General features: G+C 45.1%; 1 protein-coding gene across 8 annotated transcripts in view; it reads left to right on the plus strand.

Annotated features, from left to right (window-relative positions):
* Positions 1–15056, plus strand: part of MIB2 (MIB E3 ubiquitin protein ligase 2) — a 402179-nt gene extending 387123 nt beyond the window's left edge. For all 8 annotated transcript variants that reach the window (XM_086921481.1, XM_086921485.1, XM_086921483.1 and 5 more), the window contains one exon: positions 13848–15056. In XM_086921481.1, coding sequence (XP_086777607.1) covers positions 13848–14089 — 242 coding nt within the window. In that variant the 3' untranslated portion in view covers positions 14090–15056. The remainder of the gene's footprint in view (positions 1–13847) is intronic.
* The last annotated feature ends 3137 nt before the right edge of the window (positions 15057–18193 follow it).

Below are 18193 nucleotides of genomic sequence, written 5' to 3' on the forward strand. Positions count from 1 at the left end.
CTTTGTTTTTACAACATAGGTAAATGTATTATTATTTCAAAACAAATAGCAGTTGTGCATATCCAAAGTATTGAGAAAAATTCTGCCTTCCAAACTTAAGCCTTGTTAATTTCTCGAACTACCTATTTGAAGAATCTACTTACTTGAGCTTTGGCTTCACAAGCCTCTCTTTCAACGTGTACTGCCTTTTTTGAGCAGTAACCTTTTTATAAATTGTTTTGTTTTGAGCCCCTACCTTCACAAAATGCTCACTTTCAATGTATTTTACTGTCCCACTCAAAGGAGGAGGCCATTTCTAAGCACTGAGTTCACACCCTAAATTCAATCCAAGCACCTAAAAATAATTCATCTTGCAGGGTGTGCTACATGTAACAACCTCCCCCTCAAAATATGCAGTTTATTGACTTGTATGATATTCGTGAATGTAGGTATGGTAAAAAAAGATATCTAAATGGTGGCTTGCCAAGCTGTGCCAAGGATGGACACAATCTCCCAGGAATGTGGAGTACCCTGAGAAAATTGACTAAGACACTGGGGTAATAGCCCAAGTCCTAATTTTCTAGAGAACAGTCTGAGAACTCTAGTATGGTATACTGGAGAAACACATATTTACATGGAGCTCCTTAAGACACAGATGTGCAAAATGCCTTAATCTATCCAGGGATATGCCTAGTCGGGCAGGCCAGACCCCTCTCTGGGTGCTGCTTTATAAAGAGGCCTCAATAGAAGAACATATACATACCCTCAGAAGAGGCTTGGTCCTTGAACCAAGCGGTGGGTGGACTATACCAGAAGGCCTCCCTAAAGGACAGAGTGCACCCTGAGCCCTTGCCAGGGTCCCTGAGTTGAGGCACCATACCCCTTGACTGCAGGTTGATGAACAGTGGATCCTCTTTGACAGTGGACCACCGTTTTGGTTTTGTATTTCTCTAAATGAGCACACCTTTTTGAGCAGTAGCACTTCTATGCACAGGTCCTGAAGAATGCCTACACATCTCTTCTGAGGCTAAACTTGTAGAAACATGTTGACCTCCTTTTGTGATGCATTCAAGGAGGACTAATGTTCTACTGTAATGAACATCTGTTTTAATCCTGACCCAGATGCGCACTAATAAAGTTGTTCACAAACCTTCGAGCCAGTTTTAATCACTATATCACTATGGGCTAGATGTAGGAGCCCTAATACCGATCGGTAACGGCCGAATTCGGCCGTTACCGACCGGTATTAGGGTTTTCTAATGTAGGGGGGATAATTTTTAACGAATCGGTAAATTTACCGATTTGGTAAAATACCGAATCGGTATATTTACTGATTCGGTAAATCCAGATGTGGCTGGCACTTCAATGAGAGCCACAGGCCCTTTAGGAGTCGGTATTTACCATCCAATCCTATTGGGTGGTAAAATACCGAAATCCAGTGTACATGCACATCTGTGCATGTACACCTATGCCATGTGACACACAGACATGCCCTTAGGGCATGTATGTGTGCCACATGGCACACAAGCCTGCAATTGGGGTGCTACAGGGTGTCAAAGTGACACCCCGTTCCCCCTGCCAGGATTCGGTATTTACCGATTCGGTAAATACCGATTCGGTATTTCCCATTGATTCCTATGGGCTTCAAGGCCCATAGGAATCAATAGGAAATACCGATTCGGTATTTACCGAATCGGCAAATACCGAATCTTACAGAATCGGTAATTGTAAAAGTAAAATTACCTACATCTTCCCAGTTCCAATTTACCTACTCTTAAATACTGAATCGGTATGATTCGGTATTTAAGAGTAGGTAAATCGGAATTACCTACATCGGGCCCTATATCACTTGCTCGCGCTACATACCCTACCACTTATTAGCTCAGCAGAGGGATTTACCATGTTTCCCTTTAAACATCAGCAAAATCCCCCATCTCAGGCAGGGATTTGTAGCCTGTACCCTAATCAGCTGTCACAGTGTGAGGAGATTCCCAATGATGAAGCATGCCACAATTGGTGGGTGAGGGAAATCTTCCGTAAAAGGGAATATACCTATCTCAGCTTGGTTGTTTTACCCTGTTTCTTTCTTCTTGCTTGAAGACTAAGGTTTTTGTTTTGTGAGTGATATTGATTAGACTTGGAGGTCTATAAATCTTCCTTGGCCCTCTTTGTCTGTAGATACTTAAAACTGCACCTTCAAGGAGCCCAACAAGGCCAGGGTTGTCACTCCCAAGAGTAGACAATACATATAAACTCTCACCTACCGACCTTCCCTACATCCGTGCCCAGCTGGCGCTGACTTCTTTGAAGAAAAATAAGTTGCACACATCCGAGCGCAACAGTAGAAGGCAGGAGTATGTAAAGCATTTGTATCTGCAGCACTCCATGCCATGGACAGATGCTTACAGGGTAAATAACCTGTTCCTTTTGCAGCTGGAATCTCTTACAAATCCACATGATCGTCCTACCTCCAATAAAAAAAGAAAAATAGTGGCCACTAATAAAACAAATAGAGGTCCGAATTTGTGCATACTTAACATATAAAGAAAAAAAACCAATCTGAAGATGCCAAGTATGTACTGAGGCATTTGGTACATGCATATACTACTGGCTCAGCATACCATTGACGCCCAAAATATATATATATATTTCAAAGAATACGTCTGGATCCAAGCACAGCATGGTGGAATAGTGCACCGGATACGATTCTACAGGCGTTTCAAACTGCAAAATTGGTGTTATTTCTAAGTAACTAATTTCTTACTCTGTAGAACATTGCAGCAGCTAGTACCCACCATATGGGTTCTCATCACTCAGTTTGTTAAAATTAGACAGCTGGGGAGTAGACCAAAAGCTGGGTCTTCACTGTTCTCACTTGTATTCCCACAAGATTTACAGGTGGTCAATTAGGAATTAGGCAAGGTGATTGCATCCTCTCTCTAAGCTCCTCAAGGCTTTTGTATATCATTTATCTAGCTAACAAACTTCAACAGCAGATAATGCAAACATAAAGTGCGCCTGACTGCATTAGCAACCTAAATCGTTCAGCATTATTTACATATATGCATTGTTGCTATTGAAAGCAATTACCAGTAACACTTCTGCCTTTGTGCTCGTAATCATCCAATCTTTTAAGAACCTGGCCCTGTTTAAGAATGATTACCTCATTCAGGAAAGGTATTTAGCTACATCCTCCTCTGTTACATCCCAACAGCAACCTCTTGAATGTCAATCCATTGTAAAATACATAACTGAGACATCAGCTTAGTTAGTTAGTTCTCATTCAAGCAGTGCCCTATAAATAATCTTTTTGTTCGAGGCATGTGGGCTGCTGAATACATATCTTAGCATAGATTTTCCTTACAGTTTCTTCACACATCTAAAAAATGTCTCATTTTTGCATTCATCCTAATAAGCAATGCTTATTACATCCTCATAACATACACTAAGTCCTGTCTAATCATTGCCTGATCCCGACTGTAACGTTGTCACCAACTCCTGCAACTTTTTACTATATCAAAAGTTGTCCATCCAGGAACAAAATGATTTCTCACTGATTATATAGTGATGTAAAACAATTATATTAATTGCTCTACATCCGGAGACGCTGATGGTAGATAACAGCTTCTGTACAACTAAAGGTTTGTGCAGCACCTACAGCTTATTTTGCACATCCAGTGTCTTTGAAGCTGAAAACCCAAGATGACAATCGTAGCCTATATCCTACTTTTCAGTGATTTTAGGAGAATGCAAATAGGGCAATGCAAATACACCTGTATAAACTCACTAGCTCTTACTACCACTCTCTCTTTATCAAACTTTATCACAAAAGAAATATAATTAAACCGGATTCCTGAGCATACCTGGCTGCATTCCAATACAAGTTCAAAGCAATAAAAGTGGTATCAGTTGAGAAGCTTCAACCTCTACCATGCCACTTCACCCCTCTAGACTGTACCTACCTCTAAACCTTTATTGGGTCTCGCCTGGCAAAAGCAGCGCATGCGCTGCTCTCGCTATTGCGAGTACCTTTTGGAATCAATTCTGCCGAGGGCTTTCATGCACGCGTCTGCATGGACAAAGATGGCTGCACTCTCCATTTGTCCAAAGCAAACAGCATGCGTGTGTCCGTACGGACTGTGGACAGTCCGACGCCATTTTGCGAAGCTTTTGTTGTCATAGCAACGAAAATGCTGCTTCGCGTATGCAGCTTGCGTGCCCCGCTCCTCTGCAGTGCACTGCTCAGCCCCGCTAACTGCTCTGTCCCTTGCTGCTTAATATGCATTTTTCTCCTGAAATTAAAGCTGCTGTGTGCTAATGAGCATTTGCTATGTTTATTCATAAGAGGGGACCAGAGTAATCGCCCCCATGGAACAAGATAATGTGTTTTGTGCCTCTCGCATCTGTGTATTAAATGCCGTATTAACCATAGTGTGAGGACCAGAAATTCCTGAATGGCTTGTAAATGGGGGGGGGTGTATTTTCCAGCGTCACATGGAGGGGGTCTCCACTCCCACGTCTCTTGTAGCCGGAGAGGGGTTTTGTGCAGTGTATCAGGCACCCGAAGATGGCTTGTAATGTTTGCCCTTAGCTTGCTTTGCTGGCAGGTTCAGTCTCTCCGGCAGTGCCTACAAGCAGCCAGCTTACTTCCACTCTAGTTCACTGAGAGCAAAGCAGCAGGCTCCAGGGAGGTTGGACATGGCGGCAGCCCTTCCAGCTGTCAGCCTGCCTTGATCCCAACGAAAAAAACTATTCCGGGTGGATTCCGCAGCTGCATGAGACGGACTTCTCGCCACGTCTCTTCAGCAATTCATCGCTAGTGCCGCCGACTGACTGGGACGTGCGGGGCGATGTCACCCTGCTGACCGTGCTGCTGGTCGGATCATAAGGCTTTTGCGTCATTCCTTTGTTAGCTCACTTACTGCTTGAAGAAGTAGGTCATTAACCTTTCAAATATTGCTTTACTCTGGCCAGTCAGGCTCTCTTCACCCAAGCGCCGTTTAGACTGACTGAAAGTCAACATTTCATTTGCTTAGCTGCAGGGAAAACATATTATTTAAATGTGTTATCTATTAGGCGTTGGTACACAGACCACTAGTAGCTCCCATCAGCTTAGGAGTCTGTGTATTTTTTCATGTCTAGACAGCGCCTTTCATGCTCAATTTCTTAACTTGTTGAGCAATCTGCATATGTGCAGTCTTTTTTTAATTCTCCCTGTTTTAGTGTAGGTGAGTGAGGCAGGTACGTTGTATAAACCGGCGATTAGATGCCTACACCCTTTGTGAGCCCCCGCCTCCCTTCTGTCTGGGATTTGTAACGGTTTGCACTTTGTATTGCGGACTGATACTCTCAAGATGTCGGTTACAGTTTGCCTCAATTTGAAATCCTGCCGAGTAGGTTTACGTTTGCAAACCGGAGAAGGCTGGATCGCAGGCTGGAGTGTCTGCGGGCAGCTTACAACATGTGAGATGTGTGGTCTATGGCAGCAAGCGTGTCTGATTCTGGTGGCTAGACCGTTTCTTCGCCCTCAGATTTAACAGCTTATCTCAGTTATCCTGTGTATATTTAGTACTCGTGAATTCCTGGGTGGCAGCAGTACGCATCTGGGGTTGCAATACGTGGCTCTGTTGCTGAATTTCAATGTGCACGGTCGTCTAAGGAGCGCGCCTCGCACCCTCTTTCGTGCGTGCTAACGGTGCCTTTTAGGAAAGGGTTCCACGCCCAGCTTTGAGGCACGCACAGCTGATTCCCAGTTTAGAATCGATTGCATTGTATTTGGGATGCATGTTACTCCTGTGCCGTTTCAGCCCGTTTTCTTCCAATTGCAGATTCGGGTGTCTTTGGTTTCCGGGTGCAGGTTTAATCATATTATACGCGTATTTCAATTCTACGCTTTTTGCACATTCTTCCAAGACAAGTCACAGCTCCCAGCGCACAAAAGCTGCATTTTTTGGTCGTTTCTGCTGCCAGTCTAATGAATTCAGATGAATGGAGGCAAGTCACAGAGTTGGGCTAGTTGGTGAGTAGGAGGCCTGGAGTTATACATGTAGCATTGAGTCACCCCAGAACCATACTTTGTCCTTCTACCCGTCTTCACGCTGTCCGGGATCGGATCACCCCCATTCCTTCACACAGCCATCCCACACCAGAGGCAAAGTGCAGCAGACACTACTTGACCGGGTGAGTAGGGCAATCAAGATTCTGTGGCAGCTAAAAGTTGAAACTAGATTGGGAAATAACTTGCCTGTGTGGAACACATTTAATACTTTCGGGATTGGTAAATTGCCAGTCAAATTCTGACTCATGAGGAACACATGAACTTGTACAAGCATTAAAAATGCAATAGGTCTCGCCTTTCATTAAGTTAAAGCCATTTGCTTTGCTATACCATAACATTAGCAAAGCAAATGGCTTTAACTTAATCAAAGTCAAGACCTATTGCATTTTCAATGCTTGTGTAATTATGCAGAGAAAAACTGAAGTGGGCAATGCACTGTATAATCCCACATACTATAGCCATGCTTCATCTCTGCTTAGAGCTAGTACTTAGAACACATGCTTTACTTTACTCCTGGATGACAAATCTGAGATCAGCACTACACTCAGGCGCATGAAAACACAACCTTCATTCACCACAGTGCACCCATTGACTACCCTTTCTTTTGAGTTTATCAAAATCCTCAGAATGTTTTCGCCAAATTACACATTCAATAAGTACTATTGGTAGAAGCCCACTTCATTGCCAGAACCACAATAAAAAAGGTCCCTGCATCCATGAACTCATTGTGGAATTCTCCCCATTTCCTTGTCAAAACCTTTTTCTCACGTTCATCTGTGTTGTACCTAAATATTGACAGGCCTGCAGTGGCTAGTCTTTATCTGCTATAGGAATGTATCTTGCAGAGAATATCTGGTTCTGCATTTCAGACGCTTGATTCCCTCCTAATAAGGTATGCCACAAGCACCTGTTCTTCTTACACAATTCTTTTTAAAGGGATGTGGCCTCCTTTTTAGGTGAACATTGTGACCTCATCCTACATACCCTCACCATCTGGATCTCATTAATTTGGTAGATGATCTAAATAACATCTTCACAAAGGAAATTATCACTGTAGACATTTTGGATTTAATCCTGTTGGTCGAGCTGTTTACATAAATATTAGGTCACAGTTGTAACCTAATTTCCACAACATTCCCATGCATGTGGATCGTTGTGTAAGGCTCTCTCCTGGTCAGATTATGCTTCAGTCAGTTCCACCATTCATAAAAATCTAGATCTGAAATTAAAAAAGCTTGGGTTCAGTCGCCTACCCTCCCGCAGATGCTCTTTTGTAAAAGTTTGTTTAGACTCAAGACCAACCCCTGACAATCACAACTGAGAACCTCTCCTATTTGAATACAAAAGTGTTATCTCTTGACCAACTAATTGTCCTTATTTCCGACAGAGCTACTAGTCTAAATAGCAAGGTAAATGGTTGGTTTAGTAACACGCTTTCTCAGATTAAAGCAGTTTTGATCTCTGTGCTGCCTACTTCAGTGCTATTTAATTGGTCTCCTTCACATTGAACTCTATAAGATATAAAGAGTACAAAATTGTCATGCTCTTCATGTTTTGGTCTGAGGCGCCAGACTGGCCCTGCAAATTTGACAGTGGAAGTAACACTCACCTTTGAAAGTTTTATGCGTGACTCACATGGAAATTTATTTTTGCATTCCGTAATACCTTTTAAGATATTTAAGTCCTATTTGGACCTTCCAGATGCATGCAGTCTCACACTCTGAACAAATGCGCCTCCATCCTATTAAACAAGAATACTTTCAAAAAGATCCCTGCATTTTCAAAGTTCTTCATCATAGAGCACTGTCTCGCACATCTGAGACTTGCAGGAACATTTCTCAAGTTTGGCAAAGGACTGCAGCCTTTGCTCTGCAGGTTTGGCAAGATTAAATCCACAACTCTAAGTTTACTAGAACACAGCTTCAGTGGCACCAGTCCATTTTACATACCGGATGGTAAGATGCCTAAGACCAGCCAGTCTATGCACTTTCGTTTACTGTTCTGTGGGTCTTCCACTCTAGCTTTATCCTCTTACTTTCTGGAATTAGCTGGCCAGATGCCTGATTGAGATTTATTCAATACCATTTGACTCAGCTGTGATACACATGGATCATCCCCCACCTGATGCCACCTCTGCCTTATCAAATCCCATTACATCATGCCTATTTTGTGAAACAGGAAATCTTACACCTCTTATCTTCTTTATTCTGTACTGCTTCACCCCACTCATTCTTCGATGTACGTTACAAAAAACGGATTTTTTTTTCCGTTCTACACTTATGGTTTTACTTCTGTGGGACATTTGATGTATTCTTTTCATCGCTGTCCAACACTAATAACATATCTACACTTTTTTTCTGCATTTATTGTCCTAATTTCCGCTTTTTAGGTTTCGCTGAACCAACGCGCATGCGTTGTTGAGAGTATTGTAAGGGACTTTTAAAAATGCTCCCAAAGTCTGCAGGCGGATCGGGCACAGTGCATGCACCATTTGCCCACCTGCAGGCTTTGGGAGCAATTTCGCGGCCGCTTTGATGCTCTGTGAGCCGCGCAGCCAATGAGAACATCAAAGCGGCCGCGAAAGTGCACACCATTTGTCACCCCCTCCCTTCCTGCTGGCATTCCCCCTCCCTTATCGCCCAGTCCTTGTTTCCCTTGTTTTTATAGTACATCATACCACAAACCTCACATTTTGTCTGCAAGTCCCGCAACTTGGACCATTTTCTTTTGAGCTTCTTGACAGGAGTCTCTCTCACACCTGGAATTCGCCATTGCAGCGAGAAACCGCTTTAAATGGCACTGATTTACGTTGAGGGTATTGTTGACACTTCGTTTGATGTAACCAGGTTCCAAAATATGTATGTCTGTGTGTTCTTTCACAGTGCGTTTGTTTGAGCACTTTAACAGTTTTTGTCAATGTGCGTGTATTGCTTGCTGTAAAACCATTTCAAAGTGCAGATCATCACTTACCAGCGAGTACACAAGTGAAGCCACTTTCTTAAGCAGCAACCTCCACCTGCCACAGAGCTTTCAATTTTTTCAGGTTCACTCCCCCACACACACACACAACCCCCCTACACACACAACCCCCCCACACACACACAACCCCACACACACACAACCCCACACAAACACACACACCACACACACACACGCACAACCCCCTCACACAGCTACAAACCCAAACACACACACACCTCCACACACACATAACCCCACACAGACATGCACAACCCCCACACACGCACAACCCCCCACACATACACTACCCCACACACACAACCCCACACACAAGCCCCCACAACCCCACACCACACAACCCCCCACACACACCACACAACCCCCCCACGCAACCACAACCCCACACACACGCACAACCACAACCCCACACACACACCCACACACAACCCCACACAAACAATCCCCCCACACACACAACCCCACACACACAACCCCCCACACACACAACCCCCCCACACACAACCCACATACACACAACCCCACACACACACAACCCCACACACACGCAACCCCACACACAAACCCCCCACACACACAACCACAACCCACACACAACTCCCCACACACACAACCCCCCCACAGACACAACACCCCTCACACACAAGCACAACCCCACACATGCACAACCACAACCCCACACATACACACACAACCCCACACTCCCCACACACACCCAAACACACCCCATCCAAATACACACAACCAGAAAACCCCACACACACAACCCACCCCCCCACCCACACAAACACACACACAACCCCACACACACAACCACACACACACAACCACACACACAACACCACACACACAACCACAACCCACACACACAACCACAACCCACACACACAGACAACCCCCCACACACCCCTCCCACACACACAACCCTCCCACACACAAACACACCACAAACACGCAAAACCCCACACACACAACCCCACACACACACATACACACCGACACACAACCCCGCACGCCCAACCACACACCTACACACACCCACACACACACAACACAACCCCACACACACTACCCCGCCCACACAACCCCACACACACACACACAACCACACACCAGGATAACAAAGCATATCATAACAAAACATAGCATAACAAAACGCAACAAAACATAGCATAGCATAACAAAACATAGCAAAACACAACAAAACATAGCATAGCATCACAAAACATAGCATAACAAAGCAAAGCATAACAAAACACAACAAAACATAGCATAACAAAACAAAGCACAGCATAACAAAACATAGCATAACAAAGCATAGCATAACAAAACATAGCATAGCAAAACAAAGCATAGCATAATAAAAAACAACAAAGCATAGCATAGCAAAACACAACAAAACATAGCATAACAAAGCATAGCATTACAGAATAAAGCACAACAAAACAGCATAACAAAACAAAGCATATCATAACAAAGCATAGCATAACAAAACAAAGCATAGGATAGCAAAACAAAACATAGCATAGTATAAAAAAATAGCATAACATAACCAAACATAGCATAACAAAACACAACAACACATAGCATAACAAAACATAGCAAAACACAACAAAACATAGCAGAGCATAACAAAACATAGCATAGCAAAACAAAGCATAGCATAATAAAACGCAACAAAACATAGCATAGCATAACAAAACATAGCATAGCAAAGCATAGCATAGCAAAACACAGCAAAACATAACATAGCATAAGAAAACATAGCATTTCAAAGTGCAGTTCATCACTTACCAGCAAGTACACAAGTGAAGCCACTTTCTTAAAGCAGCACCTTCCCCCCCACCTCCACCTGCCACAGAGCTCTCACTTTTTCCAGGTTCACCCCCACACACACACAACACCACATACAACCCCCCACACACACGCACAACCCCCCCACACACGCACAACCCCCCCCCCCACACACACACAACCCCCACACACACACCCTCAACCCCCCACACACACACACCTCCACACACACACACAACCCCACACAGACATTCACAACCCCCCACACACACGCACAACCCCTCACACACACACTACCCCACACACACACTACCCCACACACACTACCCCCACACACACAACCCCACACACACACTACCCCCACACACACAACCCCCCACACACACAACCACAACCCCACACACACTCACAACCACAATCCCACACACACCCCCCACACACAACCCGCCGACGCATACAACCCCACACACACACAACCCCCCACACACACACAACCCCACACACAACCCCACGCACACACAACCCCACACACACAAAACCCCACTCACACACACAACCCCACACACACACCTCCACACCCACAACCCACACACACAATCCCCCCACACACACCCCCACACAACCCTCCCACACACACAACCCCCCACACACAACCCCCCACACAAACAACTACAACCCACACACAACACACACCCCCACACACCCAACCACACACACAAGCCCCCCAAACACACACAACCACACACACAACCCCACACACAAAACCACACTATCCCACCCACAACCCCACACACACAACCCCCCCACACACACAACCGCAACCCACACACCCACAACCCCCACACACAACCACATCCCCACACACACACAACCCCACACCACGCAACTCCCCACACACACACACAGCCACAACCCCACAAACACACAACCCCACACACACACCACCCCCCCACACACACAACACCCCACACACAACACACAACCACACACACACAAACCCCACACACACAAAACCCCACACACACAACCCCACACACACAAACCCCCCACACAACCCCACACACCCACCCACACAGCCCCCCACACGCACACAACACAACCCCACACACTACCCCACCCACACAACCCCACACACACACACAACCACACACCAGGATAACAAACCATAGCATAACAAAACGCAACAAAACATAGCATAGCATAACAAAACACAACAGAACATAGCATAGCATCACAAAACATAGCATAGCATAACAAAGCAAAGCATAGCATAACAAAGCAAAGCATCACAAAACATAGCATAGCATAACAAAACACAACAAAACTTAGCATAACAAAGCAAAGCATAACAAAACATAGCATAACAAAGCATAGCATAACAAAACAAAACAACATAACAAAACAAAGCATAGCATAACAAAATACAACAAAAAATAGCATAACAAAGCATAGCATAGCAAAACACAACAAAACATAGCATAACAAAGCCTAGCATTACAAAACACAACAAAACATAGCATAGCATAACAAAACAACAAAGCATAGCATAGCATAACAAAACATAGCATAGCATAACAAAACAAAGCATAGGATAGCAAAACAAAACATAGCATAGTATAAACAAATAGCATAACATAACCAAACATGGCATAGCATTACAAAACACATAGCAAAACAAAACAAAACATAGCATAGCATAACAAAACACAACAACACATAGCATAACAAAACATAGCATAATAAAACATAGCAAAACATAACAAAGCATAGCATAACAAAACACAACAAAACATATCATTGCATAGCAAAACATAGCATACCAAACACAACAAAACATAGCATAACAAAACATAGCATAGCAAAACAAAGCATAACATAGCATAGCATAGCAAAACACAGCAAAACATAGCATAACAAAGCATAGATTAACAAAACATAGCATAGCATAACAAATCAAAGCATAGTATAGCAAAACAGCATAGCATAACAAAACAAAGCATTGAATAGCAAACCAAAACATAGCATAGTATAGCAAAACATAGCATAGCATAACAAAGCATAGCACAACAAAGCATAGCATAACAAAACATAGCATAGCATAACAAAGCATAGCATAACAAAACAAAGCATAGCATAACAAAACAAAGCATAGCATAACAAAATATAGCATAGCATAACTAAATGCAACAAACATAGCATTGCATAGCATAACATAGCATAGCATAACATAAGAAAACATAGCCTTAAGTTTGATAAACTCATAGTAGCGGGCCTGCTAGCTTTAACTGGCAGTGACTGTAAGCAACTCCGTCAACCCAGAAGCAGTCACTCGGTCACCTTTGCTCTTGTATTGCAGTTGCTTCGTTTATTAAACAGTGCCCATATTTATACTGTTAAGACTTTACTTGTGCAAATTTCAGGGCTCACAAAATTGTGCTGAATCGAAGTTCACAACTGAGGCTGTTAAGTTCACGCTATATAAAACCCCAAGGATAAACAAAAAACATTGCCATTTACAATGTAAATCGCTCCAACAAATACAAGACCTATTGCAAAGTACAAAACCTTGCCATTAACAATGCCAATAGCTCCAGCTCCAACAAATGCGAGACCTATTGCATTTGCAATGCTTGTCTATATTGTTGTGCTCTAATTTTATGTACTTTCATCTTATGCATCTGATGCTCCAAAGGTCTTTGGGTGTAGGGGTGTTACAAAAAAGAGAAACAAATGGGTGCAGTACTAACAGCCACAGTGCAGGTTTCCTTCACATAAAGGTACATCAACAACAACAGTATCGTATGGTTTCCGCAAGCACAGAACAGGTACTTACAGCCCTGCCAGCATATGCCCTCAGTTATCCTCACATGCTTACATGAAACTGATTTAACCCAAGCTCTACAAGAGTTTCAGTAAAACTAGCAAAGGGACAATGATTTTATTAGGAACCATGTCACATCTGCATGTCGCTGAGGATTAGTTATGCTGAATTACAGAAAGTAATATTTAAACTTCTTCTCGTATTCCCTATTCACAGATAACACGGAAGTGGATGCGCTCCCCGGCACAGAAGTCACAGACCAGTCACGGATCATGGAGGAGCTTCAAAGTCGTTACCGCCAGATGGAGGAGAGGATGACCTGCCCAATCTGCATTGACACCCACATCAAGTTGGTCTTTCAGTGCGGGCATGGGGCATGCCTGGGGTGCAGCACTGCCCTTACCGTCTGCCCAATCTGCAGGCAGGGAATACGCGAAAGGATCCAGATCTTCGTGTGAAAGGAGGCACAGGCAGTTTCTATGTGCCAAGCTACCTTTTTTATGTTTGTGGCGCAAGTGAGAGAAAAATATACAGCTCAACGACTTCAAGATATCTGGTGAGCTTCGTCTGTGGCAGACCGGAGGCCACTAGGAATAGAAAGGACAGGCCCCACCAGCCGAACATTCTAGAATCATGAAACAAATGATGCCTCCTTGGAGAATAGCGATAGCACCATTGGCAGGTGCTGACAGGGCAGGTGGACGTATGGTGAGTGACCACATGGGTGAGAGCCAGATCAGGAAGTGCAACCTCTTCTCGTGTGCACTCATGGAAATGGGATCCAGCACCTGCAGTACCGTAGGAAGTGATGTTACCAAAGGATAGGAAGTGACATTGAGAGTCTTTTACTTTTTTATTACGTTCCTCAACCGGTGGAAACACTTTGCAAACATTACTTTGGTCTGAAAGAACCAGTGTATCATCCATGGACTAAAGAGCATAGAGAACAAAATGGGAGCGAGCCACCTTCCCACATGGTGTGATGTCATTAACTGTATATGCTACATATCAGGATGTGCGCTTGTGGTGTTGTTCAGAGCTTGACACTGGATAGAATAGGGCACCCAAGGGAATGGACAGCAAGCTTAGAGTGGAGAGTTTGTCCGTGAAAAAGGTGCTCTATGAAACAGACCCATTGAAGCTTATACCAAGCACTTTTTTTTATTTCATTGTGTTCTGGATTTAGAGCCATCCCAGGAAGACACATGGGGCCTGAGATCTGACCCCAGGCTTCCAGCAATCAAGTAGCGTACGCGTATTTGAAATCATGTTTGGCTCTTGCTTTGAGTATATTTAGAGAGCTTTTTTCCATTCACCAGTAGTCCATGTGTGACTTCTTACGCATGGTGCAGCAGACTGAGTGGTGGCAAAACCCAGAACAGGCGTGAAATGTTCCAAGACGAGTAAATTAATTCTTAAAGTAAATTTGTGTATTGCATTGATTGTATAAGAATATTGAAGTATCATGGGCCAGTGCCAAATTTTGACGGATACTGGAAGCAGGCAGTGGTATGTAGGCCTAAGATGCCAATTTGTGCAGGTCTTTATTTCCGGATGTATGCTTTAGACCAGTGGTTCTTAATTTTGGCTTCTGTGGTAAAAGTAAGAAAGAAGACAATGATTTGAGTATTGTCAGCATAAAGCTTTATTACGTCGGCCCTGTTCTCTCCCCTCTTAACTCTGCCCCACAACAGTGGGGTACTGGTAACTAATGGTGAATACAAGTGGAGAACCTGAGGTCCCCTAAGAAATGAAGAAATGAATGGGGGCCGTTGATAATTCAGGTTCTGATTTTCCCGGTACTCCCTCATACCTGATAGAGACTTCTAACAGCAGATTTTCTAAATTAGAATTATCATTAGTTGTCAGACTGGATCTGGAATTTTTTTGTGAGCAGTACCCCCTGTGCACCGGTAGGTGGCATTGTTCGGCTCCATGTGGCGTTGTCCACGCCAGAAGTGACGTGCACAGTGCCTATGTAGGTGCCACCCCAGCATGTCAGTTCTTTTCTCTCCGCGCCAGTCAATGCCAGTTGCAGACACAGCTGTCCCATCAGTCACTTTTTGATAGTTCTTTTTTTATGTTTTGTGGGATGTTTACTAAGAAGGCAGGATTCAAGCCCTTCTGCCCCTTTCATCGGCAGAGGTCGGGACAGACCCACTTCTAGCTTGCTTCTGGTGCCTGGAGCACAACCACGTGCTGAAGACCTAACCCGATTGTCGCGCCATGCACCCCAAGGCCTTGATGGAGCGGTCCCTCCAGCTCCTCGCACCCGACGTGTGATGCATACACGGTCTCTATCCTGGACAAGCAGAATTTCCCGGACTTGGATGCAGAGTCTAATATCGTTGCAAGTCGTTGGGTCACTCTGGTAAGTCCCACCCAAAAAAAAACCACAAGAAGTCAGAGAGGTCTTCGACCATGACCCGTCTGTCACGAGCCTCAGATGAGAAAGCGTTGTCATTTGAGCCCAGGCTCCGTGGTTGATCCTGCGCCTGGGCTGAGACTTCACGTTCCCTAGTTTCCGGGAGCCGGAGTGAACCCCGCTACACCTCAGAAGTTTTATGAGGCCATGTGCCTCATATTTGAGCGGCCCGCAAGCCTTTGGGCCTTGCGGGTTCAGGAAAGGCCTCTACTGGTTCCACACCAGCAACTCCACCGCAGTATCAGACGGGCCCCCCGGTGAGGTTATACCTTCCCAAGCGCCTATCCCGATGGAGACGCTCTCCGTGCCTCCGGCGGTGCCTTCCCTATTCTGTTCCCTGACACTGTCTCAAGCCATGCATTCCAGGCCAGAGCCTGAGCCCTATTATTATGAGCTAGGACTGAGGGAGGATAAGGGGTGGTCGCTGGGTCGCTGGACCCTAAAGAATACCAGCCCTTAGATCAATGCGAACTTGGCGGACTGAACACTTCTCCAGATACTGTCATGCTTTCTCCCACTACCATGGCTGCGGAGGAGGGAGCGTTGTTTGCACTGGTGGTGAGAAGGGGTTTGAGGTCTTAGACCTTAGCCCTCAGTTACAATCAAGGTGAACGTCTTGACAGAGGTGCTTCAGCTATGAGTGCCCCTCCCTCTCAGAACCTTTTCTCCTATTTAATAAAGCTCTTACAGCTGCCATGCTTGGACTTGGTCCAAGCCCAGCACAGGGGCTACTGTGAACAAGATGATTGCCTGCTGCCAATGCCCTGCCCCAAGGGACCCCAATTTCCTTAGACAACACCCTACTCTAGATCGCTTTGTTGTCCAGGCATCCTCTTCCAGTGTAAATCCTGGCATTTTCCTTAAAGCCCCACTGGCTAGGGGATCCAAGAGAATGGACCCCTTATGCAAGAAGTTGTTTTCTTCCTCCATCCTGGCACTGTAGTCTGTGAACGCCATGTATCTTTTGGACCATTACTCCCAAGCTCTCTGGGATTCTGTTGCACAGCTACTGCCCATGGTTTCGGAGGAGACCCAGACCTTACTTTCCTAAGCTTTTCTTGACAGGAGACCTGCATCTAAGTTCAGATATGGACTGGATACCACTGACTTGCTGGGTAGAGCGGATTCCTTCACCGTGGCCTTACAGCGCCAAGCCTAGCTGAGAACAACTGGCTGTTCGAGGCATATGGGCTGCAGATCACACACTAGTGCATAGTTCGCCATCTGGTGGTGGGCCCGGATGATTACACTTTGTTGTTGTCTCGAAAGAGTCTTTGTCTGGTAGATGACTCCTCCTGTGGAGCATAGCGCGCATGGGCATCGACTCCATCTTCAGATTGTTTTTTCCGCCATCTGGCTCGGGTGTGCTTATCGTTCGGTCCCGTTGCCAATCGCCTTTCCACTTCCATTCCTCCAGCATACCGTTGGTATCGTCTTCGATCGCGTTTTCCTTGTTACTCGCGTCGAAAAACTTTGTAGTTCTCGATTTCTGCGATCGTCAGGGCTGTTGGGCCCAACTGCACCATTGGGCTTTTGGCTCATAGAAAAAACACCCTTCAAGAAGTGCCCTGAGTGTGGACACAAATTTCCCCACACTGATCTACATGAGGTATGCAATCTGTGCTTGTCCCCAGAGCACGAGAGTCGAGATTGCCAGGCCTGCGCTTCGTTACGGTCCAAGAAAACTATCGGAGACCGTTGAGCTCGAAGATTCATGGCGCAGTCCTCTTCATCGACACCAGATCTCGTCATAGACGAAGATCCAATCGATCTAGAGTCCGAAGAACAACAGAACGACGTTGTTTCCGAAGCAGAGGATTCAGCTTCCGGAGCCGAAGGACAATCAGACGATGATGATCTTCTACCAGCTGGTCAACAGGTCGTGAGTACAAGCGTCGACCCTGTTCACACCCCCATACCGGGCCAGGCTTCGGTTCCACCTCCACCTCCGGGTCCAGGTGCATACCGACCAAAAACTTCCGATGTCCTCCTCGGCAACGAAGAATACCAAAAAGCCTCTAGGCGACTCAGGCTCAAGTCAGCCTGTCGGTCCCGACAAACAAAAAAATCCTTAAACCGAAACTAACTCCGGCACCAAAGCAACCCTCGGTACCAAAACCAATCGAGCCGAAAATAA

The sequence above is a fragment of the Lissotriton vulgaris genome, chromosome 5 (assembly GCF_964263255.1).
Source record: "Lissotriton vulgaris chromosome 5, aLisVul1.2, whole genome shotgun sequence".
NCBI classification, from domain to species: domain Eukaryota; kingdom Metazoa; phylum Chordata; class Amphibia; order Caudata; family Salamandridae; genus Lissotriton; species Lissotriton vulgaris.